Source organism: Camelus dromedarius, chromosome 2 (assembly GCF_036321535.1).
Source record: "Camelus dromedarius isolate mCamDro1 chromosome 2, mCamDro1.pat, whole genome shotgun sequence".
In the NCBI taxonomy this organism is placed as follows: domain Eukaryota; kingdom Metazoa; phylum Chordata; class Mammalia; order Artiodactyla; family Camelidae; genus Camelus; species Camelus dromedarius.
In genome coordinates this window covers 18,540,429-18,563,253 of record NC_087437.1, presented here as the reverse complement: position 1 = coordinate 18,563,253, position 22,825 = coordinate 18,540,429, and the positions used below count along the sequence as shown (strand labels likewise).

At 48.9% G+C, this 22,825-nt stretch overlaps 1 protein-coding gene across 2 annotated transcripts in view; it reads right to left on the bottom strand.

Annotated features, from left to right (window-relative positions):
* Positions 1-18,639, bottom strand: part of ESYT3 (extended synaptotagmin 3) — a 48,046-nt gene extending 29,407 nt beyond the window's left edge. The window contains exons 1-2 of one of the 2 annotated variants that reach the window (XM_031442306.2): positions 18,112-18,639; positions 614-655 (exon numbers count right to left, since the gene is read on the bottom strand). In XM_031442306.2, the coding sequence (XP_031298166.1) occupies positions 614-655; positions 18,112-18,438 (369 nt within the window). In that variant the 5' untranslated portion in view covers positions 18,439-18,639. The remainder of the gene's footprint in view (positions 1-613; positions 656-18,111) is intronic. The other variant, XM_031442369.2, reaches the window with a different exon arrangement.
* Between the last annotated feature and the right edge of the window lie 4,186 nt (positions 18,640-22,825).

The following is a 22,825-nucleotide window of genomic DNA, read 5'->3' as shown; positions in this document are numbered from 1 at the left end:
ATGGGCCGTGCCCCTGCACTGTCTCACAGCAAATACCGGACAGGAGAGCTATCCTGGCACTCGTGGTGAGCCAGGCGGTGTGAATGCACTAATTACCTCATTCATCCTCACAACAAACCCAGGAGGCAGGGACCATAATTGTTACCACTGCACAGAGGAGGGAACCAGCCCTGAGACATCAGGCAGCTTGCCCAAGGCTGCACAGCCAGCGCTGCCAGCTCTGGGCTGGGGACAGGGTGAAATTCAGCCACTGCTGTCAAACCCTCATCACTGCCTTCCTCTCCCCGGGAAGTGCTCGTCTTGGCCTGGCCACAGGCCCCTGGAGGCTTGCATCTTGCTCTATACTTCTCTGTACTCTGACTTGTCTGCGGTGGCCATGCATTAATTTCATAATAATAAAAAAAAATTTTTTTTTTAAGAAAAGGAAGTCATGGTCTGGTGATGAGAAGAATCCTGAGGGTGGGAAGGGCAAGCGACAAGCAGAAGGCCGCCACCACAGCAGCCAAATCTGCTCCCAGGCAAGGCTCCTGCCAAGACGGCCTTATCTGCGCGCCGCCGGCCCCATCCAGGCTGCAGGTGACTCAGCCAGCCCCCCAGGCCCTCCTGGCCTTACCTTGTTGGCCCACTCGACCCGCTCCACATCTGGGAAGTGTATCTAGGAAACAGAAGCCCCAAGGGGAAGTTAGACTAAGACCTGCCCCATTCCCGATGCTCGAAGTTGCACTGAGACCCACCCCGGTGACCCAAAGTGGGCCCTGCTCTCCTGGAGCGCAGGCAGTTGGGCGGGCGGCAACCAGCCCAAGCCAGACACTGACTTGACCTTGGCCACCGGGTCCTGGCTCGGATGTGTGCAGTGGGGCAGTTCTCTACCCTCCCCTCTGCCCCTCAGCCCACCTGCCCCGTGGAAGCATAGAACCTCAACCTGGGCCTCCCCCAGGGTGATGCCCAGTTTGCTCCTTGCAAATTCCATCCCCCTTTTTCATTTTACTGACATAAGTGATCACAGCCTCGGTAGAAAAATTAGAAAATGTAAGCTAAACCAAAGGGAAAATATTGTATCAGAGAATGCCACCCTCTGATAACTCATTACTGGGTTGATGCATTTCCTTCCAGTCTCTTCCAGAAAGGAGTACAGAATTTTTCACAGAACTGGAGGTCACAGTGCTTTTTTGGTAACCCTTTTTTCATTTAAATATATATTAGGATCATGCTGACTGCAAAGGTAACTGCTGCCAATTTGGAAGACAAAAAGGGCACCAAGTTGTTTTCAGCAGCAACTGGGGAGTAGAGGTGCCCCTTCTTGGCTCCCAGGAGCCCTGCCCAAGCCTCTCCTCCCTAGCAGGGAGGCCCCTCAGGCCAGGTCCTACTGCCACAGAGTAGAGCTTCCTCCGGATCACAGCCCCCGGCCACCAGCCCCACCACCACCAAGGCCTTCTGGGATGGACAGGGAAAGAGCGCACAGGCACCTGGCACAAATGTGCATCAGTAAAATGGTAGTGACGACCGTCACTGTCACCCCACGTCCCCCGAGTGAGGCCAGCTCAGGATCAGACTCATGATGGGCTGGGTCCTCCCAGAGTGGAGAAAGGGACTGTCTTTCCCATCTGGGGGGTCAGAAGGCACGCCTTGCAGGGACTGAGTAAGTGTGTCCATGCAGTTCACACACCCAGTGCACCCCCACCAAGTGCCAGGCCCTGTGCTAGCTCCAGGGGTGCCCTAGTCCTAGGCCACTTCCCCAGGAGGAGAGCAGTTTCCAAAGGATGGGAGAGAGCAATTTTATCCTCTTAGGAGCAGTTTTTAACAGCCTTGAGAGGTCAGAGGAGCCCAGAGTTTCTGGGACTCCTGGGACATCATGCTGTTCTCCTGGCTTCAGTTTCCCCAGCTCTGGGCAGTAGCCTGTACCAACGTGGAGAAGTGAACGATATTCCCAGCTATTGAAGGAAAGGTACAGCCCAGCCCCAGGACCAGACGGGAACGATGGGGGAAGGAATCTTGGGGGTGGGTGGGGTAGGACAGGCGCCAGGGTCAGCTGGGCCAGTTCCGAGGAGGAGAAGCCGCCTTCATCACACAAGCCCTGCAGCTGCCCTGGGTCAAGTCCCAAGCTGGGTACCAGGCGAGTGCAGGGGGAGACTCTTCCATCGCTCCCTGTCACACTCACTGTCAGCACTAAAGTAAAAATCCCTACACATAGGTCTGAGACAGACCTCCCTCCTCTCCTTTGATTACTCTATTCACCACTCTCTTAGATGTCCCTCCTTCCTGGCAGCCTTTCCAGATCCCTCAAGTTGGGGCTAGGTGTCCCTTTTGCTGGATCTCCATCGCAGCATCCAATACACCTAATTAGAGCCGCTTGGTCTTACCACCTCCCTCCTTACCAGACCGGAAGCTCTAATGGGCTGACTCAGCCTTGTTCCCTATTAGCACCTGACCCTGGCGTATGAATGTCTTAATAACTATTTGTAGAATGCATGAATGGATGGAGGTTCTTGCCTTCAGGGAGCTCCCAGGCTAGTGAAGGAAGCATGCAATTAACAGGCATTCCAGTACAGGATCAGCACCAAGGCAGGGGAAGGAGGACCCCCACACAGGGGAGAGTTTGGTTACAGCAGGGCTGTCACTGGTACCTCTGCTCCTCTCGTGCCCAAGCCTGCCAGCTGGGCCCTTCCATCCCCTCCTTCCATCCTAACACGGCACTTCCCATCCTGCCGCCGGCACAACCTATATGCATAACCCCTCCAACCTTCTGTGCCCCCGCCCAGGTAGCTCTCACCCCTGGAAGCTTAGAAGTTCTGATCTGCTGGACCCTGAAAGATGACCAGCTTGGCAGGTCCAACTTTGCCCACACTTGGACTCTAGTCAGACAGGGATTCCCGCACTGCCTCACACCTACTGAATTGGGGTGGGGCTTTCTAATGGATTTTTAACAAGTTCCTGGCACAATGCTGGAGTTCAGGCAGGGCTGGGCGTGAGGTATCAATGAGCAGCCCACTCCTAGCGTTAGAGTGGCCCCCACTCACCCTGACAGTGAGCACAGCAACGGAACGCCCAGGCCCACACTGAGTACGCCGTCACGGTCTCTCCCGGCCACCTACGCCTGCGCTGGAGGCTCCTAAGAGGTTCCCCCAGACAGTGAGTCTGAACCTTGACAAGAGCAGCGATTCAGACACAGAAAGTAAGAGACCATCAAGACACCCTATTCTTAGGTACCTGAAGGGCCTCCCTTGGCCTGAATCTCAGCCCCGTCATCCCTCCGCAGGGAGCCAATACAGCAGCCGGCCACCTTCTCTGGGACCGCTTCTGAGTATGTTCTGGACCAGTGAAGGAAGTCAGACAGACGGACATTTTTGGAGCAACTGCTCACACCTAGTGCTTCCTTAGTTCCATGGAGACAAATGAGTCTGTTCTCCCAGTATAATTTGGACCTTTCCAACTGAGTCCAAAAATGGGCAGAAGACCTAAACAAGCAATTCTCCAATGAAGACATACAAATGGCCAATAGGCACATGAAAAAAATGCTCACTATCGCTAATTATCAGAGAAATGCAAACCAAAACTACAATGAATATCACTTCACACCAGCCAGAATGGCCATCATTCAAAAGCCCACAAACAATAAATGCTGGAGATGGTGTGGAGAAAAGAGAACCTTCCTACCCTGCTGGTGGGAATATAGTTTGGTGCAGCCATTATGGAAAACAGTATGAAGATTCCACAAAAGGCTGAAAATAGACTTACCATATGATCCAGCAATCCCACTCCTGGGCATATATCTGGAGAGAGTTCTAATTCAAAAAGATACACATACCCCACTGTTCATAGTAGCACTATTTACAATAACCAATACATGGAAACAACCTAAATGTCCATTGACAAATGAATGGTTAAAGAAGATGTGGTACATTTATAAAATGGAATAGTACTCAGCAATAAAAAATAATAACATAATGCCATTTGCAGCAATATGGATGGACCTGGAGATTATCATTCTAAGGGAAGTAGCCAGAAAGAAAAAGAAAAGTGCCATATGATATCACTTATATGTGGAATCTAAAAAAAAGCAAATGAACTTATTTACAAAAACAGAAACAGACTCACAGAGAAAACAAACTTATGGTTACCAGCGGGGGAAGGAGGTAGGTAGGAAAGGATAAATTGGGGGTTGAGAGTTGCAGATACTAACTAATGTATATAAAATAACCAAGTTCATACTGTACAGCACAGGGAACTATATTCAGTATTATGTAGTAATCTATGGTGAAAAAGAATATGAAAACGAATATAGGTATGTTCATGTATGACTGAAGCATTATGCTGTACACCAGAAATTGACACAACATTGTAAACTGACTATATTTTAATAAAAAATATATATATATAAAAATAATTTGGACTTTTCCCTACTCCAAATTCTCAAAGTTATTCTGTACTTTTACCTAGTCACTTTGTGTTTTAGCTTTCACATTTAAGATCTTCAATCTGTCTGGAATTTTTTTATAATGGGTGAGATAGGCTTATAATTTCATTTATCTACACACTCTAAGACAATTTTCTAATATCAAATACAAAAAAAAAGAAGTAGTCCATGTTTCCTCCTAATTTGTGGAGCTACATCCCTGACACATCAGCTTCTCATGGGGACTGTGGTGTGTTTCGGGACCTGGCACTGAACTTCATGGTCTGTTTGCCTGTTTCTGCACCAGTAACACACTGTTTTTACCTCTACGGCTTTACAATCTGGCCTGGGCTAAGGTGATTCCCCACTTTTTGCTTTTCTTTTTCAAACTGATTGAGATAATAGTTGGTATTTATATTTCCATGTGAATTTTAGAATCATCTTGTCAATCTCCCCCCCAAAATCCTGGGATTTTGATTGTTATATTTCTGAATTTATAGATTAATCTGTGGGAGAACTGACCTCTTTACAATATTAGATTTTGCATCCATGAATGGACAATTTCCACTTATTCACATTTGATTGTATTCACATTTAGGATCATAACCTTTTTTCTAAAAAAGTCCTGCACATTTTTTGTTAGATCCCTTTGTGGGTTTTGCAGTTATTAAAAATGGTATTCCATTTTTGGGCAACATTTGAAATTTGTTACTAGTTCTAATTAATTCTCATAGGTAATTTATACACATTTATAATCTCCAAATAATAACAATTTTTGTCTTTCTGCTCCCCATCCTTATTCTCACTTGATTCTCTTGCCCGGTTTCGTGGCCCAGTCCTCTGGTACTTGGCGGGCAGCAGGGTGGGAGCAAGCAGCTCCGTCTAGTTCCTGACCTCAACAAGAAGTGTCTCCATTAAGTACAATTTTTACTATAGGTTTTTGGAGGACAGCCTCTATCAGACTGAGGAAGTTCTTTCAAATCCTAAATTTCCAAGAGCTTTCATTATAAATAGATATTGAACTATATTCAAAATTTCCTCTCATCTATTGAGATAATCACATTAATTTTTTCCTCATTGTCCATTTGTGTGGTTAACTTAACTGATGTTTCTTTCTAAATCAGAATCATTTCTAGTTCCTGGGATAAACCCCTTTAGCTAGGCTGATATTTCATTTAGGTTTTATACACTAATGATTCAAAGTGACACCTTCAATTTTTGTTCTCGTACAACTCATATCTCGTTTTGCTATAAAGATTTTACAATAAATTGCAAAATGAGTGGGACAGCTTTCTTTATTCACCTATTTCCTGAAGCAACTTGGAAATACAGTAATTATTTGATCAATGAAATTGTGTATCTTACCTATAAAACCATCTAAGCCTGAGACTTTTGGGGACAGTAAATTACCATTTCTCTCTTAGGAGTTAATGGCATATTCATGGTCTACTTAACTCTTATTGTGGCAATCTTGGCATTTATATTTTTGTAGAAATGTACCTAGTTCACCTAGGTTTTCAAATGTTTTGATACATAGTTGTTTACAGTATTTTATTATTTTAATCTGTTATATCTGTAGTTATTTCTCTTTTTCATTCTATATTTTATCTTTTTCTATTTTTTTCATGACCAAGCTTGACAAAGTTTTGCCTATTGTATTAATCTTTTCAGAGAACTAGCTTCAGTTGTTAATAATTCTTTCCCCTAAACTTATTTTAAATTTTTAAATCATTCATTTTCATCCTTGTATTTATCATTCCTTCCTTCTTTCTTTGATCTAAATCTGTTCTTGTATGTTCTTAGAGGCAAACACTATGAATTTTAGAGTTGAATCATTTATTTTCAATATTTTTGCTTTATGATAAATTCAAAGTTATAAATTCCCTTACAATTTTTGATATGGCTTTTTCACCATTATTTAGCTCTCAGTTTTTATAATTTCCATTATGACTTCCTCCTAAACAATGATTTTAGTAATATTTTAAAATATCTAGACAGATGAGATAGCTATAGCAATTTATCATTGCTTTCTAATTTCATTTCTTTATCGTCTGAACAATCTGTAGGATGGCAATTCATTAGGAATATGCTGATAATTCCTTTGTGGCCTGGTACATGATTAATTTCTATGACTGTTCCATGTGTGATCAGGTTATTAATCATTTCCTTTTAATAGTCTTTATCCTTGCTTACTCTTTGTCTACGTGATTTTCCATTTTCAGAGAGGAACATATGAAAAATTGCAAGCCTAAAGGCTGATTTACCCGTTTCTCCATGCAGTTCTGTCAGTTGTTGGTTTGTTTCAAGTTCATGTTATGCAGTACGTATATGGCCATGATTATTATACCTTCTTAATTATGGCTCCTTTTATGAGCATATAACATTTTTGTCTTTAAGATATATCTGAGTTACATTCTATTTTGCCTAATAGGAAAATTGCTACTACAGCTTTCTTCTGTTTCAAGGTTGCCTAGTTGTATCAGTTTCCATCCTATTTTCAGCCTTTTTGAGTTTGTTGTTTCATTGAATACTCACCTTAATCCCTTACTAGCCCACTTCACAGATATGGAAACTAAGGCTAGGAGGTGACTTAGAGTCATCAGCTGTAGAGTGCTCAAGCTGTACCCCAGATCCAGGTCTGTCTGTACTTTTCCAGTCCATTACCCTCACTTTTCCTAAGAAAACATTACATACCACTGTTTTCCTCTCTTACAGAAAGTCTAATTTAGCAGAGGACTGCCTTCACGGGACCAGAGCCGTCATCGGTAAGTCAGGCTTTCTAGCTCACAAAGGGCATTCCATAGACACTTTCATCTGATCCTCCTCATGCTGTATAAAGTGAACAGTAAAGATGCAATTATCCCCATTTTACATCTGCAGAGAGGCTCAGAGACTAGTACTTCCCAAGACCAACCAGGTGACCAGAACTCAGATCTTCTCACCTAAGCTCAGCCTTCAGATCTTTTTCTCACCCACATCCCCTCCCCCTCCTCCACCTAAAATGCCAGCATTTGAAGTCCACTTCTTAGTGTTTTTCTACCCTATTCCTTGTGCATTTAAAATTCCACCTTTGTTAACCTCAGTTTTTCCAACCACGAGATGGGTACAGTACTACCAACTTCACAGAGTTCCTGAGAAAACTAAAGGAAACAATGTAAAGTCCTCAGTACTCTTCCTGGCTCAGAGTAAATGCTGCAGAGATTGTGACTGCTGATGCAAGTTGTATGGCCCTCAGAGGTGCAGACACTGACACCGCTGACCTCAGGTAACTGCCAAGGACAAGATCATGTGGGCTGTGTGTCCAGTTCTGTCTCACCCAAAGCCCAGCAAATTCTCTACTGGCTTGCCTGGTGCTGCAACTCAGCACTTTGGGAGACCACGAAGAAGGCAGAACAGAAAACAAGGAGGCGATAACATGGCAAAAGTGGTTGAGACCCCAAGGGAAAGGACCACAGTCGAGTGTTATTTCCCTGGCCTCCGCTGATTGGCTGAGAGATCTGCGCCCACGATAAAGCCACACAGATAGCCTGGGCCCAATGCCTGCAAGGCCTGGTGGGAAACTCTGCCCAATGGGACCGCTCAACACTGAGGCGGGGCAAAGGGGCCCAACCAGAGCTTCTGAGCATCTTTCCCTCGCTAGGGAAACAAAGCGAAGGCAGAAAAAGACAACACGTGGCTCACTCTCAGACCGAGTCCTAAAGTCTATTTTGTTCTAATTCCAATGAGGCTGGGAGTATCCGGGAGTCCCTGGGACCAGTTCGGAGGAGTCACACCCACACCAGCTGGCAATGCAAAGGGCTAGATTCTGAGTCTGAACACTTCAAACTTTTCTGTATAAAAACACCACCCAGAGAGCTGGTGAAAATGTGGATTCTTGGTCAGGGCCCTCTGAGATTTGATTCAGGAGGATGGAGGTAGGGCCAGGAAACCTGCATCTTTAACAAGCTCTGCAGGTTGTTCTGATCACGGTGGAGAAGGGTGTAGAAACATGAGCTCCCAGGGCCCCGCCAGGCTGGAGGATGAGCTCTGGCCCTGGGGTTCCTAACCAGGGCTTCAGAGTCACAGCCTGTGTCTCCAGACGTCACCAGTGGGAGAACACCACTTTGTTATCAGATTCTTACCAGCCTATCGACCTCAATTCTTCTACAAAGGGAATATTTTGCACAATAATGAGCAAGGGGAGGCAAGAGCTAATGGGTGAAAACACCTACACTATCACTGCCTACTTAATATTATATATTACGTACATTATATTATATTCTGCCTGGCGTGGGCACTGCCCTTACTTCTAACAGGTGAGCCACTCCCACCCCATCGCTGCTTTCAGTGCAGAAGTGCATTGGGGAGGGGCAAGGTCTGGTCCTGACTCCCTTCCTGCAGTCTCAGGTTTCCCCTGGTTGACAGAAGTGGAGCAGCTCATTCCTGTGCTGCCCAGATCGACAACTGAGAAAGAGAAGGGACATAAATCTAATTCTAAACAGAGACAAACTCAGAGCCTTTGAAGGTCTGTTTCCATAGAAACACGAACACTGTCCTGATGACATATTACAGGTATGAGTATCTCCCCAAAGCAGGCTTGGAAAATTCGAAAGATGCCCAGGACCATGATCCAGCCACCAGGATCTCGGATGCCTGCTATTCTGCCTGCAGGAGCCCGGAGGGAAGTTTCCACAGATGGGGCCTCAGCCCCTACCCAAGGCCTCCCTAAGCTAACAGGGTCCTGCTGCTGTTAGTGTACTCGGGCCAGAGCCTTCCAGGCAAAGTGGGCTGTTAATCTCATGAGAGCATTCTTAGACATTGCCAAGGGAGTGGCGGTGACGACAGCTTAGAAGAGAAAGACTATGAATCAAACCAAGTCTAAGTCAGAACTGCAGGCAAGCAGAGTCCACCTGAATGGCCCGCACTGATGCTGCATCTTCAGGTGGTCACGTGCTTCATTTCTTAAACTCTGTAGGAGAAATGATTCCATAGCAGTGGGGAAATGGGGCCAGAGTGATGGCTGCATCCCATTGGGACCCTCAGATGGGCTGGGTTGGGGTGAGAGGCCTGGACAGGAGCTCCTGGCCACCAGATCCTCTCAGGAGGGAGAAGGACTGGAGGACTTCACTTACAGAGCGTGTCTGACACCAGGTGCACCCTGCTCGCGCCCCCTCACAGGTGTCCCTGTGACCGTAGCTCCTACTGAGGGAGGAGCCATATACAGACTCACAGAGAGAGAGACACAGAGACAGACAGCGATAGGTGGACACATAGACACAGAATTACACAGACACAGCCACAGAACCACATGTACACACTCAGACCCAGGTACACACCCTCTCTGCTGGAGAGAAAAATAAGCCTCACAGCTCTGCTCCAGGGAGCATTCTTATACACACACTCCTGCTGACTCAACTGATGCTGCCAACCCCTCCCCTCCGCCAAGGAGAGAGGAGGCCCACTCCTAGGTGTCCTGCTGGGAGGCGGATGTACTGCACCAGGAGGCCACCTGGGCTCCTGTCCTCCTGGGACAGGCCCTGCTCTGCGGGGGCCTCCGCGGTGGAAAACGGTCCCTCATCTCACTCACTTTTCTCCTGACGAAGCATGGACTTTTGCCCCCTTTTTTCCTCTGTTTTTGGCAGGTAAACGTTTCACCATGAAAACTGCTTTTAAATCTGCCACTCTTCTGCTTAAAATCATCCTGCGAAAAGCGCTTTAAGGGAAATAACTGCTTTGCTGTCTTGAAATTCTGTCTAGCGCTGTTCTAGAACCCACAGGCTCCTTAACAACACACCCAGCCTGTGAACTGGCCCGAGTCAGCTGGACCCAGCAGGACAATGGAGCAGATGAAACCCTAAAGGCAGTCATTGGTGACAAGAACCCTGGTGCCAGGAGCCTGTCACCCTTTGCTGAGGAATAAGGGCTCTGAGCGGAGAGGGACTCCCTGAGCTGTCCACGGAGTCAAAGTTTCAAGGAGACCTGAGTGTAAATGCTAAGTTGCCGGAGAGTTTAATGGTCCAGCTGGGTTTGGTGATGCCTGGAGGGAAAAAAACTCATCACACTAGTAGAAGGTTAGTCGTCGTCATCATCATCATTATCCTCATGGCCACAGTGCAGTGGGGATGAGGATCTTTAAGGTCATATAGTTTTGACAAGTCAGTTTAATGTGTCGGAATCTATGTAAGGAACTTGAGACACACGGACTAAGATGTACATGGCAGACGTTCACTGAGGCATGCGTGCCACAGATTTTTATTGAGAGCCACTATGGACTGGGCACTGAGTGAGGAGCTGAGTGTACAGAGAGGAACAGGAAACATATCTCACCTTAAAAGAACATTCGATCTAGAGGAAAAGTCAGACATAAAAATAGGCAGGTGCAAATCAGCCTGGGAAGTGGAGTATTAGAGACTTGCTCCGGTCCTGTGAGGGCCTGAAACAAGGGTCCCAGGTTGGGGGCCTGAGCTTGGACTAGAAAGAGGAGCCAAGGATGCCAGACTGGCAGATCAGAAGGAGAAATTCCAGACAGATATAGGAAATGCCACCCAACTCGGCCAGCCGCAGGGACAGGGCAAACTCAGATACCACCCTACTAGCTGACGTTAGAGAAATGGTTAAGCAACTTATGGTCTCTTCACACTAAGGATATCATGATCCTTAAAATGTTTTTGAAGAATGTTTATAAGATAATTGTTTTTATAACCAGAAAAAAAAAGATTTTCTTTTAAACCACTTTGTAACCAGTTACTTTAAAATGCAAACACAGCATGGGCAAAAGAATGGAGTGGGTGAATCTGGGGTCTTGAAACATCCCATGTCCTGGAGGAATTCCCTGGCTTCTCACTTGAGGACCAGTGACCCTGGGCACACTAAGAGGGGGCTCCTCAGGCAGAAGCCACACCCCTACAGGGACGGGGTGGGCAGGAGCTGAGCTCTGACTCCCAGGGTGGCCCGAAGGACTCAAGTCTCATCCCCTTGGCTTGAAATGACAGGGTATGTAAAGAGAATGGGGCTCTGTCTCTTTAATAGCTCCCATGGGGGCAGAAAACATCTTAACTCTCTTTCCGTCTTCACTATTTGCAGTAAAGGAGGAGAATGAGGGAAAGCACTTTCCTCCAGCACATGGGAACACTCTGGGGCTATGAGCTCTAGGTTTCCTGAGATTTAAAAATCCCCGGGACTCTGTCAGGAGAAGTAACTCTGAGAGCGCCGAATCCTAACCACTAGACCACCAGGGAGGGTCAGGAGAAGTAACTCTAGAGGGGCGGGCAGAGAGGGCTGGAGAAAGGGATGGTGAGGCCCCCGTCCTTGCTCCACTATGTAGCTGGGTCGTGGCCTTCATGTGTTATCAGGGAGCAGCTCACACCTCCCAGTGGCTCCCCTAAAGTCTCTGGGGACATTCCCACAGAGGGGCCATCTCTGCCTGCTGTCAAGGCACTGGGCCAGGAGGCCAATGGAAGCTGGAGAAAGTTCACACCTTTCTGTCCACTGGAGAGGGGGCCACAGCAGAGAAGGACGGAGCTGTCCCACCCTTGGTCCTGATCCTTACCCCACTATGTGACCTCCCACTGATGCAGGTCCTCAGCTTGGAGAAAAGGTTGCTGGGGACACCCCTATCCCAGAAAGATTCAGCCTCCTGTAAATTAAGCACCTAGCAGTCCCGTATGAGTCAGAGTATCATTAAATACCGTCCAGAATCTGCTCACCCCAGGGTGAGCTCTAGTGAGCAAACGTGAGGAAAACTTCGGGCCCAGAGTGCCCACCCCTTCCCACAGCCAGCAACACCAAAAAGCCTCTTTCTCCATCCCAGGAGGCTACCTGGGCCACTTCCTGCCTGGGTTGGATCCCCTCCCCTGTGCTTTCCCAGGCCTTGCACTCCACCTTGCAGGACTGATCCCGCTATATCAGAAAAGGGTGACCTCACGGGTCTGAATCCCCATCCCAGGGGTTCCTTGTGCCACTCGTGTCACAGGCCAGTCTGCAACACTGTGCCTGACACACTGCCAGCCCTCAATAAATGTTTGCCAACTGAGTAAAGGAATGAACACACGATGCCAAAGGTCCCAGTGCCGGGTCCACACCATGTCCCTCTTATTGCCCAATCCTGGCCCAGGACATGAGAAGTCCATGAAGCATCATTAAGACATGGGGCAGAGACCCAAGGGGCATGACTAAAACCTGCCATGCCTCTTTCTTCCTGAGGACAGGCCTGACTCCAAGCCATATGAATGACCTCACGGAGCTGCAGGGGCCTTGCAGGGAAGAAGTCCTCCAGCTCTAGGTGGCCCCCAACCAGTCCTGATGTTTAAAATCAGGTTCCACAGCATCGGCTCCAAGAATTGAGCTTTGGGATCTAATTTGCATGTGCCCAGCCTAGCTCAGAGCTGGCACTGCATTTACTCCCCTAATTAACAAAAGTATCAGTGCAGGACAGTCAAACCATGAGAACCCAGGCCCTGGAAGATTGCCGCTCCACCCACAGAAGGAATGTCGAACTCTCAGTGCCAGGAAAGCAAAACACTCAGCCCTGGTTGTTGGCTGAATGGCTGGCATGGAGGATTGGAAGGAACTATCCCAGGGACCAGCACCCCAGGGATGCTGCTATGAGCCTTGGACCGCTCGTTGCTTTGGGCAAATGGTTTACCTTTCCCTGGTGCTCACTCAGCCGGCTCCCCCAGGGCGCACCCAGTTAGGAGATGGGGAGGCAAGAAAGATTGGGGAACAGAGTTCTGAGGGCATGTGGCACCAGAGAAAAGCCAAGTTGGGGCTGACTGATGATGGCACACCTCTACAGCTGAAAAGGCTCTAGAGCGTCTCCTAGGACCTTATCATTGTTGGGGGAGTCAGAGAATAAGAGCAGACAGAGGTCCCCCAGTGAATGACCCTCAAATTCCCAGTCCATACCTGCCACCACACCACACTGGCCCACTCCCCACCCCAGCAGATACACAGGGGTTAACTGTCTCTAGCAAAGCTGCCAACTGATGACTCTCAGCTGGCAGGAGAGTGAGCATGGCCAGACCTAAGCACAGGCAGACCAAACGCAAAGTTTCCCTGCCCATCATCCCCCAAACACAACTCACCTGGCCCGGAGGCAGGTGAGGCTCTCACCAAACTTCCCTCCTCACACCAGCCCACTCGTGGCAGGGGCACACCAAATATCCGATAAACAAACCAATCATCCAACTCGCTGGACAACCAGCAAACCACGGAGCAGCGAAGGGCCGGTCGCCCTCGGATCCAGGAGGCAGCCTGCAGAGCTTTAGCCAGGGGCCTGGGCCTTGGAGAGTATGGGGCCATGAAGCAGCAAAGGTTACGCCAGGAAGGGTCTTGAGCAGCCTAGAGCATGAAGACCGGCTCTGAAGACCAGATGGGAAGTGTTTCTGGAGGACCAGAGCTGGAAGTCCATGACCAGAACCCCACAAAGAACGGGGGCCAGCCGTGCTCTGCCCCCTGCAGCTATCCAGCTCCAGAGCCACGTCTGCTGCTGGGCCACTTGGTAAAGTTTCATATTAGAAGGAGGGACAGTTAGGAGGCCTGAGACATTGAGAAGGATTCAGTGACAGCCCCCCCAACCCCGAGCACCCACACATGCCTGCTCTGAACAAAGCAGCTTTTCACTCAACTCACCACAACTGCATGTAGAAACTGAGCCTTCGAGGAAGGCCCCTAGGTGCGCGGTGGGGCTGGGGTGTCACCAGCTCGTAGGATTGAGGAGTCCAGTTTTGTCACTGTGCTGTCCACAGCCCCCAGCCCCGGCAAGGTGGGCTGACAGAAGAGGCTCTTAATTCCTTGAAAAAATATATCTAAAAACCGAGTTCAAGGAACATTCTCATGTGAATGGCAGGCAGCAGCCGCTCCCCTGTTCAGGGGCTGAGCAGCAGGGGCCCTTGCCTTCTCTCCATGTGGCCAGGCCATGTCCATAACACAAGGGACTCCCCAGTTTCTTCACTTGTAACCCCTTTAAAGCAGAAGAATCCATTCCTTGAGCTGTCTCTTAGGTGGAAGGGAACCAGAGGAGGAGCAGGTCTGTCTGAAGTTAGACCAGAAACAACCTCCTTTTACAGGTTTTCACAGGTGGGGACAATGAGACCCAGAGAGGGGAAGCGATTTCAATCACCTGGAGGCAGCAGCTTGGAGCAATGTGCTGAGAACGATTCTAAGGGGCAGGAAAGAATGGCTCCTTTGAGAACTGACCACCATGGCCTGGCAGTGGGGACCGATGGCCTCTCTGCTCCCGCTCAGCCTGGCCTTGGCTTCTGTTCCCTCACAGGGACTTGATGCAAATTAGAGCAAGTTGCGTGCACACAGATGGATAAGCGATGGTGGGGGGTGTGGTTCGGATCCACCCCCACCCACTGGGCGCTGGGGGACGACTTGCATGCTGCGAGGCCCTCAAGACCTTTTCTTCAACCCCCAACTACTGGTTTGCCACCTGTTAATTTGTAAAAAATATATCTTGATACCAAAGGAGGTCATAATCCATCAACCCCCTTCCATGCAAGAAAGCCAGTTTTCAAAACAGGGAAGAAGGCATGACAAAAGGTCATAAGATAAAGGCACCTGTGCCCAAAAATTGTGGGCCAGGGTCACTCTGTCCCCTCCATACAGGAGCCACATCTCTCTCTGTCTTCATAAACAGTACGTGTCCTCAAGAGAAAAGGAGAGAATGGGAGTAGGATACTCAACCAAGCAGGTTCCAGATTTTCCACATCATCCCCAGGCTTGGAAACCATCACAAGGTGGGTCAGAAAGCCCACATTTACATTTATTTGCGTGCTCTTCACAGGTGTCCCCACAATCAACCTCCCCACACCTGCTTCTCATTCTGGGCACCCAGCTCCCCAAGTGAGAAAGCACCCTGGAAGGCCCTGATCCCTCCCTCACCCTACTCTGCAGGCTGCCAGGCACCCAGACTCCCACTCCGCATAGCTCCCACCTGCTCCTCTTGGTCCCCACCGCAATCATCTTGGCTCAAGTCAATTTTGCACCTGGCCTCTTTTCTCTAGCTTTACTCCCTCCTCCATGCTGCTCTTTACAGGGCCTTTCCAAAGCCTTCCACAGGCTACTTTCAGCCTTCAGAATCAGCCCCAACCTCCATTAAACCTGCCTCAGTTTGGCCCCTGTCCCTCCGCCAGGCCAAACCACACTGTACTCCTTCAGATACTGACCATACCACGTCTCCATGCTGTGCTTGCAAGCCTCCTTCCTTCTGCTTGGAATGCCCTCTGCATCACCCCGGACTCAATCTAAAAGGTTACCCAGGCCCTGGCCTAGCATATTGGCCAGCCAAGCCAGCCAGGAGAGTCTGGAGAACACAGGCTAAGGGCAGGCCCTTTCCAGAACCCTGCCAAGGACAGGGGAGGCTGTGGTCTGGGTACAATCTGATATGGAAATCAGGTAGGGTGTCCTTCATTCCAGGTCTTTTACCTCAGACTGGACCCTGCTCAGACTCCTGTCTCCAGCTTCCCTGAGACCTCAATGGCGAATACCTGGTATGCATCTGCCTCCTGTCCCAGACTGCCTTCCCGGTAGGCAAGACACCATCACCTTCCTCTGTGTGTCCCTGCACCCAGCAGCGTCAGGCCTGGGGTATGGCTTATGGGCTGAAAACCAGGAGGTACTGTCTTGTGTTCTGTCTCACCCATCAGGCTGAGCTTCCTGTTGGCTGGGACCATATGGTCCTGGGGTCCCCTCCCCCAAGAGAAGCCAGAACAGTTTCTATGGTGGCAGGGGATTGAGGGTGTCAAGGCCCCTACAGAATCTGATTCTTAGCCCAATTTCAGAAACGTTGCCTTCGCATACAGCTAAGTGTCTAGAGGCCTCCCTAACACAGGAAGGGGCAGAAGGGGAGGGTGGTCACTTGCTGACGCCTCACCATACCATGGACTGCCATGGAGATCACAACAGAGGTTTGACAGGCAGCCTGGGCTCCCTCAACAATGAGCAAAGAGTGTGGACAGGTCCAGGTCTGCTCTCTGGGTCCACACTTTTTAAGATCGAAAGCCTCCAAAGAACCATCAGGATGACCAAGGTCTGGGGGAGACAGGCCCCAAACACTGTCTCCATGACTGCCCCTAGGAAAGTGGTCACTGTGCTTTTTTATCACATACTCTTAGCAGTAAAAGTCTTTGGCCCCTTCAGCCTCAATATACATAAACCTATTTGCAAAGTTTTATTGTCAATCCATACACTAGTAACTGTTATGGGCTGACTTGTGTCTCCCAAAATTCATATACTGAAGTCCTAAACCCTAGTACACTGGAATGTGACAATTTGGAAACAGGGTCTTTATAAAGGTGATTAAGTTAAAATGAGAACATTAGGGCGGGCCCCAGTCTAATAGGACTGGTGACCTTATAAGAAGAGGAAATTTAGACACAGATATGTACAGAGGGAAGATCATGTGAAGACACCGGGGAAGAGAGCCAAATACAAGCCAGGAAGAGGCCTCAGAAGAAACTTAGTCTGCCAATACCTTGATCTTGATAAATTTCTGTTGGTTAAGCCACCCAGTCCATGTACTTTATGGCAACCCTAGAAAACTAATGCAATAAGGCTTGATTTCTTTTTTAACATAAAATAAATATAAACAGGTCTGTCTAATACCTTCTCAACCCACTTCAAATGCTACTGTCATGGGCAGGTGTGAGGAACCTATAGCCTGGCTGGATTTTAGACTACAGGCCTCAAGCCAGAGGAAATGAGGGGTCTGGTGGCCTCCGGACATCTCCCCCTGTGTGCCTGAAAGTATCTGGAAGAAACCAGAGACAACCAATGCCAGTTCATCATCCAGAGAAGGAGGTCTGCCACAGTCCAAGTCTTGGAGAGAATGTCCCTCTTCCCAGTGTTTCCCAAACTTACCTGAATGTAAGACTCACAGAGGTCCCTTAGTCCCACCTGGGGGTTGTGAGGTGGGGCCTAGAATTTGTTTTTGTTAAGTGGGCCGGGTAATTCTTAGGACCAGACGCATTTGAGAAACCACAGTCCAGACCATTCCACACCAGGAGACTGTTTTGTAGCTGTAGAGTGTGAGAGTGTGAGAGAGAGAGAGAGAGTGTGTGTGTGTGTGTGTGTGTGTGTGTGTGTGTGTGTGTGTGTGTGTGTGTGTGTGTGTGTGTGTGTGTGTGTGTGTCTGGGCATGTCTGAATATCTCTAACAGGCGAGGGAGAGTGAGAAGCCTGTGACAGCGGGGCCTCTCTCCTGCCCCCTCACAGCCCCATCCCCGCACTCCCATCTCTAGCCCGGCCCCCTTCGTCTATTGGGGCCTCCGCTGAAGGCAACTAGTCTGCAGTTTCTTTCACTGCTGTATTGGTCAGTGTTGCGCCCTGCGTTTTTTCTTTGAATCAATAGATTCAACAAGGCGGAAGAAATGTCTTCTGCTTCCCTCACGAGTAACTTTGCAGAGTCCCAGACGCCCTTGCTTTTCTCCTGGGTGTGGCCCGCCCGTGACTTTATTCCCAGGTCCTAGGCCCTCAGTGAAACCCAGGATCCCACTCCCAGCACAGCCGGACCAGAGGAGGGGATCAGGCTGAGGGGCGCGGCGGCGAGGGGGCGGCAAGGCCACCGCCCTCAGGGTCTGTAGCTGTGCGCCGCGGGGGTCCAGGTGTGCGGGTCCCCAGGCTCCTCTCCTCCCTCGGGTCCGCGCGCCCCAGCTCCCCGGCTGACCGCAGGTTCCCTCCGAACCTCTAAGGGTATCCGCCCCACCTCCGACCCTCGTCCCGCTCGGCCCGGCTCACCCAGGCGGGCAGGTGCTGGCCCCGCAGCTCGCGGCTGATGAACTGGCGTTCGTTGTCTAGGAATTCAAAGGCGGCCGCCAGGCGCCCAAGCTTCCCGCGGCGGTTCCTGCGCCACCACATCCACAGAAGGGCGCCAAGCAGCAGCCAGGTGACGCTGAGCCCGAGGTAGCCGGCTAGGTAGACCGGCGCCAGGTAGAACAGGACGCGCGCCACGAAGGTGTAGAGCTCAGGCAGCAGCTGGCTGGGCAGCCTCGGCTCCCTGCCCGGCGGGCCCTGGGTTCCCCGGGCGCCGGGGACACCGGGGGCGCAGGGCTCCGGCGCTGGCATCTCGTCGTCTCTGTCTACTTCACCTGAGCTGAGGTCCGCGCGCCGCGAGAGCTTCACCTGAGCTGAGGTCCTCGCGCCGCGACGCCTGGGCACATCCGTACTCCAAGCGCAAGGACCGGGCCGCCGCGCCGCACGGGCCCTGCCGGACTCGCCCGAGCAGTTTCGGCGCGGGGCGCTCAGGGTTCTGCGCGACTCATCCGAGAGCGGCGTCTGGGAGTCCGCCGAGCCGCCGCCGCGCTCCTCCCCAATCCCGGGCTGCGGCTCCGGATGTCTCCGCCCTCGGGGGCGGGCCCAGGCGGAAGGGGGCGGGGCCAGGCTGCCCAGCTGGCCCCAGCCCGGCTCTATAAAGAAACCTGGCGCCGAGGGCACATTAAGACCTGAACGTCCGGCGCAGGCGTCCCCAGAGGTTGCAGTTGCAACACCCGAGTAGAACCCGGGTGGACCCGGCGCTGCTCTAGGCAGTTTACGACTCACCAAGGCATGTGGGCAAATGGCTTGTCATGGATAAATGTCACCTAAAACCTGTTTCCTACACCCAGTCTACAATAAGCAGGCTAGTGTAGTAGACTCTTAGCTGGGCATTCGAGGGCCGCCCAGCCCCAGGGTGGGCCTGACCGTGTGTCTGAGCCCTCTAGGTGGACCCCAGAGCCCTGTATCCCTGCCCCCTCCTCTTGCACGTATAAAGCTTAGACCTAGCCTCCCGCGCCACCTGTGTGCTCCGCAACACCAGCTGCCCCGCACTCCCCGCCCTCTGTGTCGGGTGTCAGTTTGGATCTTCATTCCCAGTATCATCAGACCGACAGTTTCCCCGGCCAGGCCAGTCCTGCTCATCTCGGGGCGCCCAGTGCAGCAGGTGACTGGGTGGATGACAAGAGAAATGATGAGCCAACCCTGGGGTGCTTAGGGGTCAGTTGTGAAGCCCGTGGTTTCTACCTAATCCATTCTGAATGATCAGAGCAGGTGGAGGTCTGACTCTCCAAGTTGAGACGGTAAATCATCTTGTGGATGGCATACATTTTAAGTGGCTCACCTGAGTGGGCACGTAAATTACTGTAATGTGATTCTGGAGTTGACAAATGTGTTGGAATGATTCTACACTCTTTCAACAGTTTCACTGAAAGGCCAGACCCAATGGACAGCAAGCACAAAGTAACTTGTGTTCTCTTTTCCTCTGTCCTTCAGGGTATGTCTTTCTCTCTGGCTTTATCCTTCCTCTCTCCTGGATAAAATTACTGGCCTTGATGAGTTTTTTCCAACACCACATGTGTTTCTGGTGGTCCAAATAGCAGCTGGACCCTCCTCTGTTGTTCTTGATCTTCCACGACTTGGCCGAAACGGAAGCTGAAACCTCCGAGCTTAACATCCTCTTAGACTACATTTCAATGTGGGAAATGTGTCTCACTTAAGTTCCTTTTTGGAGAGTTCCTTTTTGAATGTACAGAATCCTATTAAAGGCTCTGAGAAGTCTTGCAGATAAAAAGCTGTTCTATTTTATTTAACCCTCTGTTTCCTCTATTATTTGACCTCAGAACTCCTTTCCTCAAAACACTGTCTAGTGGTTAACCCAGGTCAGCTTACACTAAGGGAATGAGAATGTATGACAAGGGATGCAGGAAGTCCTGGAACCTGAGGCAGGAATGCAGCTGATTCTCATGATGGATAGACCAGGAAGTTAACTCGCAGGACTCAGCTCCGCATCCCTTTCCAAGAAACTCCGCGTCCCAGGGATGCTGCGCTTCTTGCGGACCTGCTTCCTTTGCCTCTGGCTGGAGTGGAGAACACAGCACCTTCCACACAGCCTCCGGGGTCACAGAACCTCACAGAGAGACTCCTGACCCTTATCCACCCAATGCCAAATGCCTTGGAGAGAGGATCCAATTGTATCTATCACCCCTGACCCTCTTCACACACACCTGGCACACCACAGCCCCCTCCTGGGTTAGTGTGTTTGGGGGAGGATTAGCAGAGAAAGGAAGATTGTTGGTTTGGGAACTGGATACCTTCCCACAAAGACGTCTAGAATGAGACCTGGAACATCTGGCAGAGCATCACTCGCCCAGCTGCACTGCCTTCTCTGCTCCTTAAACACACCAAGCTCGTTTATGCCTCAAGGCTTGTGTACTTGCTGTCTGTCCCCTCTACCTGGAATGTTCCCCTCCTAAATTTCCCCCACAGGGCATTAGGGAAGTGGGATTATGGTTGATTTTCTTTTCTCTCTTTTCTAAACTTCATTTATGTTATTAAATTACTCTCATAACTTGAATTATATAAGAACATTGAGAATCTGGCATCTAAAACTTGATACCCCACCTGAGGTCAGCTCTGTGCCTAGAACATTGGAGCTATTTTATTCCTTGATCTGGACACTCTGGACAGCAAGCAAAAGAGATTGTATGTACTGTTGGATCCTAGCACAACCTGGGGAAAATGCCTTCCAGAGCCTTTGCCTGAACCCATTTGATAACCCATTTCATCATATTATACCAGTTTTTCAGAGAATGCTAGCTCATTTGTTCAATATATTTATTGGTTACTGTTGTGAGTTGAATTGAGTCCAACCCCTACCCCCAAAATGTACTGAAGTCCTAACCCCTGGTACCTGTGAATGGGATCTTATTTGGAAACAGGGTCTTGGTAGATAGATGTAATCAAGCTGAGACCATACTGGCATAGGGTGGACCCTAAATCCAGTGACTGTTGTCCTTATAAAGAGAAAGATTTGGAGACAGAGACGCAGGGGAGATATACAAAGGGAGAAAAGCCACGTGAAGGAAGTGACATTTGAGTTGAGACCTAAATTTAAAAAAAGAAAAAAAGTCTACACATAACTTCATCTTGAGAAGAAACTTAGTATCTCATAAAAGCATCTCTTTTTTGGAACAGAAAGATAAAGAGCCTCTGCTAAGTAGACAGCATTAGTTTTAGTTTTGCATCTCCATGTGTGGCCGGAGTAATTTGTGTCTACTCTCTCCGTGAGACTGAAAATTCCGTGAGGACAGTGACTATACACATTGGATTTTATGTCCTCGGTGCTCAGCCAGAGTTTGACATGAAGGGGGAGGTGACAGCTCCGGTTAAAAGCACATTCTTTGTACTTCGTGTGCCTGAGTTTAAATCTAGACTCTTTCTGATTCCGTGGAAGGTCCTTCATGTCTCTGCAGGTCAGTTTCCTCATCTGTAAGATGGAGATCGTGGTCATACTTAAATCATGGGGTGGTGATGAGGGCTAAGTAAGCCGCGGTGTGTTAGAGCTGTGTATCCGGATAGGAAAGTTGTCAAGGAAGACTTCAGTTTGTCTGTATTGTTTGACTTATTACAGCAAGAATGTATTTGCATATTATCTGTATAATTTAAAATTTTTTTATTGTGATAAAATACACATAACGTGATATTTACAGTCTAAGCCATTTTAAGTGCACAGTTCAGTGGTATTAAGTACATTCACATTGTTGTGCAGACGTCACACCATCTCCATAACTTTTTCATCATCCCAAACTGAAACCCTGTACCTATTAAACAATAACCCCCCCCCCACTTCCCCTCCCCACAGTTCTGGCAACCACCATTTTATTTTTTGTCTCTATGAACTTGACTACTGTTCGTACCTCATATAAGTGGAGTATTTCTCCTTTTATGACCAGTTGATTTCCCTTAGCACAATGTCTTCAAGATTCATTCATGTTGTAGTATGCAGAATTTCCTTGGTTTTTAAGGCTAAATAACATTCCATTGTATGTATACACCGCATCTTGTTTATCCATTCCTCTATTGATAGACACTTGGGTTGTTTCCACCTCTTGCTCATTGTGGATAATGCTGCTATGAACACGAGTGTACAAGTACCTGCTTGAGTCCTTGATTTCAATTCTTTGGAGATATACACCCAGAAGTGGAATTACAGAATCATGTGATAATTCCAGGTCTAATTTTTTAAGGAGATGCCAGAATGTTTCTCATTTGTTTATTAAATTTACTTTATTCAAGTTCAGGAAATTACAAAAGTAAGTCATGTTTGCTTTAACAAATAATACGGAGATGTATGAAGAAGTTTAAAATCATGCAGTCTGCATGTGATCGACGCTATCCGTTCCTCCCTTCTCTGTACAAAAACACACAGCAGAGTTAGTTTTAGTTTTGGTTCTTCTTTTTCCTTCTTTCCTCCCTCATCCTTCAATGGGGATAATATAAACTCAAAAGCTCTCCAGTATCACTCCCACAAAACCTCTATGAGTATGCATTAAATATTGAGATTATTTTATAGTTGGTTATTTAAAAAAAGAGATCAGAATAGCATCCATTTGCTCATTAAAGTAGTAGAAGTATATGGGGGAAGAAATAACCACTAGTATTGCACCTTGGCCAGCACTGGCATGCATTTCTTAGTGGT